The following is an 8,881-nucleotide window of genomic DNA, read 5'->3' as shown; positions in this document are numbered from 1 at the left end:
AGCAAATCCCCATAGCAAATCTCTCCTGCTCTGGACAGTTCCTGATATGGACAGAGGTGTCAGCAGAGAGCACTGTGGTGTCAGACTAATAAGAACTCCAGAAAGAGATACAACTTCCTGTGGAGCATACAGCAGCTGATAAATACTGGAAGGATTAAGATTTTTAATGGAAGTAATTTACAAATCTGTTTAACTTTGTGGCATCAGTTGAGTTTAAAAAAAATTGTTTTCCGTCAGAGTACCCCTTTAATGGCTTTGAGAGACTCTGCAAAGAGGAGTGGAACAAAATCCCTCTGGTGGCCAACTACGAGAAACGTCTGATACTTATTTCACAAAGTAAAATTCTAATTAATTCATGCCCTATTTGAAATGCAGTAGTTATTATTCTGTCTCTTACTGTTCAAAAAAATTAACGATAGACTGATCATTTCTTTGTCAGTGGACAAATGTACAAAATCAGCAGGGGATCAAATACGCTTTTTTTTTCATTGTATGGCTGGGTGGCAGTCCTTCTTGGGCACCATGGGGGACATTTATCAATGGATGTACACTGTTTTTGTGGTGTTTATTAGGTGCCAAATTTTGCGCCATTGCGGCTTTACTGTGCAATCTTTTTGATAGAGCATTTTTCTAACCAGTGCACCGTTTGGGGCACCGTATAGCACTTTATGCAGTGTGCTTGAAGTTATCATGTGCGGCAAATAGTTTTTTGTGCACAACTTTTCCGCAAAGCCTACATTTTTTGCACAAACCTACACCACGTACAAATGTGTCAGATGCCAGAGCACAAAGGTTCAACCTAGCTCTGCAGCTCACTGGTTTCTATAATTGTGCAAAATTTATAAAGTCCTGTGCACGATTTTAGTAAATTTTGAGCAGCCACGCAAAAAATACCCCAACATTGATAAATATTCCCTCGTGTGTCTGTTAGATCATGGACCTGGGACTCACATGGGAAATCTAGCGCTTCATTGTGATTAGTGTTTGGTGACTGGTGACAGTTCTATTGGAAGGTTATCATGTCGGCATAAATAGACCAGTTTCCTGCCAGTGTTGTTCTAAGTGTTGTAGTGTATTGTGTAGTCTGAGAGCTGTGAGAGACAGAAAGTGTTCGTTAGCCTATTTGAAGTGCTGCAGCTACTCCAGTACAGTATATCCCCGGTGCAGGGAATGGAGGCTGAGTTAGGCTAGAGATATACAGCAACCTTGGTCATGCAATAGAAAAATCAAGAATAAATTGTTCTGTCATTCGATTTTGCTTTAAAAACAAAGTCATAGTGCAGAGAAGTTCCATGCCGGTCACATTCCCATGCGATTTGCATTGAGGTCAATGGTGGCAGAATTGTGCGATCTGCGATCTTTGTGTCGTGCAATGTAGGCCCAGCCTTAGTGAGTTATTGCCCCAACAGTACTGCCAGTCTGCAGCTGTCATTTACTCCGCCCCTAGACATCTTATGCCCTATCCTTTGGATAGGGCATAAGATGTCAGATTGACGGGATCCCGCTGCTGGGGACCCCTTGGATCTACCATGCAGCACACACCTGTAGCGGCTTCCGGAACCGCTGGAGGTCCTCAGGCTGAGTCTATCTCGACCACCGGAACGGTGGTCGAGATGGACTCAGCCTGAGGACCTCCAGCGGTTCCGGAAGCTGCTACAGGTTGGTGCTGCATGGTAGATCCAGGCGGTCCCCAGCAGCGGGATCCCGTCAATCTGACATCTTATCCCCTATCCTAAGGATAGGGGATAAGATGTCTAGGGGCGGAGTACCCCTTTAAAGCTGTGCACCTGTATAACTGTTGATGTAACAAACATGCTTAAAAGGTAGAGTCAACCGTGCCATATTTTGCTGCTGCTGTTAAGGTCATTGGGTAGCAAAATATGCAGCAGAAAATACACAGCAAAATACAGCCCGCGTGACACCTTAAAAAAAGGTTTTCCCATCTTGCAAAGTTATCCCCTATCCGCAGCATATGAAAAAACATCTATTTTATATCTATCGAAGTGCATGCGAAAGGCTGCCTACTTGGCACTGGATCCAGAGCCCAGAAAAATGGCTCTTGATCCCCAAGTGAGCAAGTGTTTACATTGGTAAGTTTTGAGTATGAAGGCATTATAATAAGCGCTTCAATCCTACTTGTGCTGTACTAATAAGACACACTGTCCCAACTGCAGGCATAATATTATGTGAAGCCATCGCATAGTGATAAGAGGGACACTAATAGTTTAAGGATAGGACATCCTGCAGCCTTCTGACTGGTCTTTTTATCAGAATAATGCTAGCCTACACACAGCAAGGGTTTTCCAGGAATGTTTCCTCTAGATTGCAATAGTTTCTTGGCCTTCCCGATCACCATATTTACCACCAATCGAGCATTTATGGGGCCAGCTGGGATAACAGCTCTGGCAATCTATGAGATGGCAGTGATATGTTTTTGTCTAACTGCATATGATACCACCACAAAGTGTTAGTGATAACAATAGGTTATTCTACCAATGTCTGATTAGTGGGGCTACAACAGTGGGATGTAAGGGAAGTTGTCCAGTGAAAGAAACAATCTGTATATGGTGTCAGAAAGTATAATAAGACAACTTACTAACATAATATTATTAGCCATAATGCAGAGATCTTCCATATCAACTGCTTTCTTTCACTTATTAGCTGTGACGTCATATCACAGGCACTAAAATCAGTCTGCCCTATCTCTACCTCCCTCTCCTCTTATCAGCATGGGACAAGACCAGTGATGTGAAGGGGAAAGCTGGTATTACTGCTCATAAGATTTATAACTCATTAGATAAGGCAACTGTATAAATCTAATCAGCAGTAATACCAGCTACCCCCTTCATATCACTGGTCTTGTCTTGTTAGGACAGGATGGGAGGGGGAGGAGGGACGGAGCAGACTGATTTGAGAGCCTGTGACATGATGCAAACTGTTATCAGTTCATGCTGCCCATACCATGGACAGCATGAACGAGGGACATGATTCTTCAACACAGTGATGTATGATTCACTCTCAAATGCATTTCAGAGGAATTTTACTTATAACAGTGAATGGGAACATGGCTCCAAGTATATGCAAACAGGGATAGACCTAACAATTAAGACTGGCCTCCTGATACTACCTTGATAATTTGAAGTCCCATTTCTTAATATGAATTATAGGGAAAAAAAGCTTCCATTTCCACTTATCAGTCTTCTCCAGTGCTGCAGACCCTTAACCTTTTTCTCAGACAATCTGCCATATCATAGAAGAGACAGAATAGACAGAAAACAAGAAACAAGAAACAAAAAAAAACTATAAAATGTTTAACTTTGTTTAAATGGAATTCTACAAATTCTTTCTTGTTTGTCTTTGCAATACTGATAAAATGGAAAATATAAAGGAATTAAATGGGCACTCTCATTAAAACAAATTTTTGCTATTGCACTCCTTATGGTAAATAAAAAAAATTCTAATATACTTTGTTTAAAAAAAATGAAGTTTTCTATGTTTTATTTGTGCTTAAAAAAGCTCAAGAGCAAATTTTCCCCCATCTCATACACAGATTTTGGACCGAAGCCAAAACACAGGAAGTGCAGTCTGGAGTGCTGAGGGATGTGTGCCCAACCAACAGCATATGGTAATTAAGTGTGAGAGGAGCTATGATTGGATGAGGCTGGACACCCCCCCCCCCCCCAGCACTCCAGGCTGCACTTTCTGTGTTTGGACTTTGGTCCAAAGTCTGTGTATGAGATGGGGGAAAATGTGCTCTTGAGCCTTTTTAAGCACAAGTAAAATATAGATTTTTTTTTTTTTTTTTTAAACAATGTATATTCGAAATATTTTTATTTACCATAAGGAGTGCAATAGCAAAAACTAGTTTTAATGAGAGTTACCCTTTAAGTTCGGCACACGATACAGTACAGAGTATTACACATAGCACAAAGAGTTCTGGCACATCTCTTGTAGGTCACATAAGTTTGGTAGTTCAGTAGTAGATGCTACAAAAATATAAAAAAATATAACAAGTCACTCTTGAGACTAAGAAATTAAAGGACAAGAATGTGATCGAATGTCATTTTGCTTGAACAAAGCATCATCAAGGTCCACCAGCTTTCCATTAATGGTGATGTCCATACAGCCAACGTAGAAGGCGGAAACTGGAGTAGCCATAACTGGGACATCTAAAAATAAAAATAGACACTGTGTTATTGACCATGTGACCTAGTCAACAGGGATTATGAGACCCTAATTTCACAGTAAGTCAGATATTTATGGCATATTATGTTAATATGTTTAAAATGGGTATATCCTTTGAAATTTAGTAAGTGGGCTTTAGGTAAATATTTACTTTATTTTGTAGGTCCAGAATTTTCTATTGATTCATTTCCATTTTTATCATGAAGCTCAAAGTCCTATATTAACTTGCTATACTTGCTATATAAAGTTAAATGGCAACAATCTGGAGTGACAAATAGCTTAGGTGCTTATTGCATACCGTTTTACTATTTACGGTATGTTTGCACCTGGATATCTTGTTGTAGTTTTTCTGTAACAGATTTTGATTCCTTTTAAAGTCAATGGGTAGCAAAATCAGCTGAGGAAAATCTGCAGCAAAATACACAGTGTAATATTTAAGTGTGAACAAACTTAAAGGGGTACTTATTAGCTGCTGAATACTACAGAGGGAATTATTTTCTTTTTGGAACACAGTGCTCTCTGCTGACATCACGAGCACAGTGCTCGCTGCTGACATCTCTGTCCATTTTAAGAACTGTCCAGAGTAGGAGAAAATACCCAAACATGCTGCTCTGGACAGTTCCTAAAATGGACAGAGATGTCCATGCTCTGTGTTCCAAAATGAAAAGAATTTCCTCTGTAGTATTCAGCAGCTAATAAGTACTGGAAGGATTAAGATTTTTTAATAGAAGTTATTTACAAATCGGTTTAACTTTCTGGCACCAGTTGATTAAAAAAAAAAAAGTTTTCCACCGGAGTACCCCTTTAAAATGGGTTGTCCAGTAAACATTTACTGTCCTGCTCAGCCAATATCTGGCCAAGGTGGGTTATGGCTGTGGCCAATGACTGAATGAGAGGCCAGTTCCTGTGGGGTCAATGATCAGCATACAGTTTAGTACCTATTTAGAAAAAATTATGATGTTTAAGATTGGACATTAACATTCAAGGGGTATTTTTATCTTATATAGTGACAGGATATCTTATCTCTGGGACCTCTACTGATCCTGATTTAGAATCAGTTGGGTCTGACCTCCTTGCAACTTGACATTACTTTAAGAGATGGGAATATATCTTTTAATTCTATTTGTAAATTAGATGTAAAGGCATTAGATTTTTGTCTGCCTCATTTTAATGTATGTAGACATGATCCAATGGTCACCACATATCTTCGAGGAAACAGGGATAAAATAGGTTGAATGTTATCCTGTCTTAAATGCATGCCTCCTACCTCCTCCTCCCATCCTTCCTTGACCAATTGATATGCAGAGCTCAGTGCTGGAAGACAAGGCCTCTATGCCTATCAAGGCAGGGAGGGAAGGAGGATGCGTGTTTATTTTGGGTAACACAGCCTCTTTGAGGTTCAAGCTTTGAGCATAATACAGAGCCGACAGATTTCCTTAACCTGTTTCTCCAAGAGATAAGTAGTGTCAGAGCTGAATGGCTGTGGCCTTTGAATCTTAAAGCGCAACTTACCCCACACCAGGCTACCAAAATGAGCTTATTGTTGAGACAACATGCGCTTCTGCTTGCTTTATCTGGCCAAAATGTATCTTTGTATATCAGCAACAGTCGGATAGGAGTGGCTGGGCTTCGCAATGGCTCACCGCCACCACACTTCTCCTCCCTACCTCACCGCATGGACCGTTGTGCCAGAGAGACAGAGGTCCTTAGCGCATGCACCCGATGTCCGCCCGTGCGCGCTGCCCGGCGTGACCTCACAGAGCAAGTGCTCGCTTCCTCAGACACTGCAAACAAAGTACAAAGCTCGCTTGCTTCCTGCATCTAGCTCAGCGCAGGCGCACGCATGTTTCAGCCGGCAGGAGCCAGTGCTTGCGGAGGAAGTGAGTGCTCGCTCTGTGAGGTCACGCCAGGCCACACACAAGTCCAGGACGTCAGGGGCACATACGCTGAGGACCTCTATCTCTCTGGCACAACAGTCCAAGCGGTAAGGTAGAGAGGATAGGTGTGGTGGCGGTGAGCCATTGCGAAGCCCAGCCACGCCAATCCGACTGCTGCTGGCCTGCATACAAAGACCATTTTCGGCCTGATAAAGTAAGCAGAAGCGCAGCCAAAAGGTATGGCTACATTACGTGTGTTCTCAACAGTAACCTCATGTTGGTAGCCTGGTGGGGTAAGAAACTGGTGACAGTTGTGGTTTACATATTAAAATAACACACATAGCACATTCAAACAATGCAAAACCAAACATCATTGAAGTCAATGTGCAGGTTAAAGCAGCAAGGGGCCATTTATTTTGTCTATAGTGCTGCATAATGGGCTACAGATCTAGAAGACCTGATTTCATCATTTGTGTCAATGAACCAGAGTTTGCTTTCCATATTTTCTATAGGACTGTAGCTTACCCTATTGTACAATACTATACACAAAAGAAACAGTGACAAAGATGGATCAAACAAAAACAATGAACATTTAATTTTTTTACAAAAATATACCCAGCACTATATGGAGAATGTGGGTGTAAGACCACTTTCTTTCAAAGCTGTTTACATGACTGGCCATCAGCCTACTATTGTCTCCTCAAATAGGCCCAGACCCTGACATAAAAATGGGCCCAAGCAGAAAATCCCCAAGAGTCTATTTCTGCTTAACCTATCTGACCTTATTTATGATGTCCAGTATGTACATGTTTCATATAGATCGATTGTGGGCTATCAGAATGGGTAACACTGCTGGGGCCTAGGATACCAAATCTGACACGGTTTAAAGGAGCTGGAGGTAAGCTATATGGTATTTTTGTAGGATTTACTAACTCAAAGTAGTATTGCCACTATTTGCATCTCAAATATGTCCCTTCATAACCGCAGAGTAAAGGTCTAAGAGAAATTGCAAATATCAATAAGCTAAGATATGTATAACCTGGGACACAGCAAAGAAAGCCATAAAGGGTTTTATCACTGTAATATTACTGAATAGACAATTTCCTAATAATTTGCATTACCTGGAATGCCTCCTAAATATGTGTCCACTTGGCCCCTCATTGACTGGTCCAAAATGGCGAGCTGCTTCTTCATTTCCTCCTCGCCTATGTAGTGAATTTCAGTGTAAGAACTGGATGTTATTTCCACAGCTGACTTTGTGACTGTGAAACTTATGGAAATATTCTTGTCAGTGCATATTCTTTTAGTTGTGAGCCGTGCCACTGTAACGCTCTGAATGCTGACAATGATATCCTACAAGGAAAATATTATACAAAACATATACATTATTTCAATATATTAAATAGCAGCTTTTAAACAGACACATACGGTTGCCAAGATCCTGCCCTTCGCCCCTCAGGACCTGTGTCAGCCACAAATAGTTACTATTCACTGTAATTCGATGTGGGACTCTATGTGTTGGTGTTTCTGAATCTTTGGATGTCAGATTTTTTTTTATTCTGCAATAAACAAAAATGCCTTCAACAAAGGCATTTTTTTCCCCAAATGAGACACTTATCTATTCCCATAATAAGTGATAAGTGAATAGTAGTCCAACTGCTTGGATCCCCACTTATCACAAGAAAAGGGGGTCCCTCCATTTACTTGTTATATGACTGTACTTTTGCTATCTGTCAGTCCAATAGAGAGTGAATGGAGCAGCAATGCACATGCTAGACCACCACTTCATTCAGGGGGAGGACATGGGACCCCCATTCTGGTGATCGGCAGGGAGTCTGTGGATAAGTGATAAGTATCTAAGCTAAGGAAACCCAAAGCATGTCTTCCCCCATGTCACAAACTGTAATCCATACAGTACAGAACTACTTTAGGTCTCCTTGAATTATTGCACATTCTTCATAGTATTATCCTTGGGATATTGTGTTTCTTGGTGTTATATGAAGCTAGAAACTTACTTGCACAATATCCAATGAATGATCTTCAATAGCTAAGGCTAGAGGGACAGTGTCCTCTTTAACCAGGGCAAACATCACCCCGGTGCTTGTAGACGATCGAATGTCCAGTGTAACATTCACTGACCAATCTCCATCAGCCAAAGTGTTGTCTGCTATAGAGAACGATGAGATATGAAATATCTAAGTGAACAGGTACACACTCTATAGAATTTAAAAGTGTCAGTTTCATGTAAAAAAAAACAAAAAAAACTCCAATGATTGCTAGAACGAGCCGGGAGAAGCACTCAGCTCAGCACTTCTCCCCCCTCGCTGCAGGAGCTTTATTCTATAGAAAGTCTATGGAGCTTGTCTCATGCAGCGAGGAAATAAATAGGGAGAAAAGCACTTAGCTGAGACTTCTTCCCGTTTGTTCCAGCAAGCGGTGGGGTCTCAGCATCCAGACCCTGACTGATCAAAACTTTTTTTTTTTTTAAATGACAGTGACACCTTAACATATTCCCTAATGTGCCACCACAGTATGACTTACTGTAATTCACATAAATCTGGGCCACCCCTCCGCCAGGGTAATAGGAGCCTTCCTGTACAGACACCAGACAGTGTTTGCTTTGCTTTTCTTGAATAACTTCTTTTACCCCCAGTGCTCCTTGATTCATCAAATTCCATCCCCGGATGCATCCATCTAATCGCGGGTTAATCTGGTATAATATAATGACAACAAAAAGAATGAAGGTAACATAACTTCATGTGGGTGAAGATATGACAATGTTAGGACCCATGCATGCTGCCATATAAATTGATATATAT

General features: G+C 41.1%; 1 protein-coding gene across 2 annotated transcripts in view; it reads right to left on the bottom strand.

The window, feature by feature from the left end:
* Positions 1-3,837: 3,837 nt before the first annotated feature.
* PROS1 (protein S) overlaps positions 3,838-8,881 on the bottom strand; it is a 70,313-nt gene continuing 65,269 nt past the window's right edge. The window contains exons 12-15 of one of the 2 annotated variants that reach the window (XM_056559337.1): positions 8,604-8,772; positions 8,078-8,226; positions 7,184-7,415; positions 3,838-4,169 (exon numbers count right to left, since the gene is read on the bottom strand). In XM_056559337.1, coding sequence (XP_056415312.1) covers positions 4,027-4,169; positions 7,184-7,415; positions 8,078-8,226; positions 8,604-8,772 — 693 coding nt within the window. In that variant the 3' untranslated portion in view covers positions 3,838-4,026. Of the gene's footprint in view, positions 4,170-7,183; positions 7,416-8,077; positions 8,230-8,603; positions 8,773-8,881 lie in introns of both variants that reach the window. The other variant, XM_056559336.1, reaches the window with a different exon arrangement.

This window comes from Hyla sarda, chromosome 2 (assembly GCF_029499605.1).
Source record: "Hyla sarda isolate aHylSar1 chromosome 2, aHylSar1.hap1, whole genome shotgun sequence".
Taxonomy (NCBI): domain Eukaryota; kingdom Metazoa; phylum Chordata; class Amphibia; order Anura; family Hylidae; genus Hyla; species Hyla sarda.
Note: the sequence above shows the minus strand (reverse complement) of the source record. Positions and strands in the feature narration are given on the sequence as shown.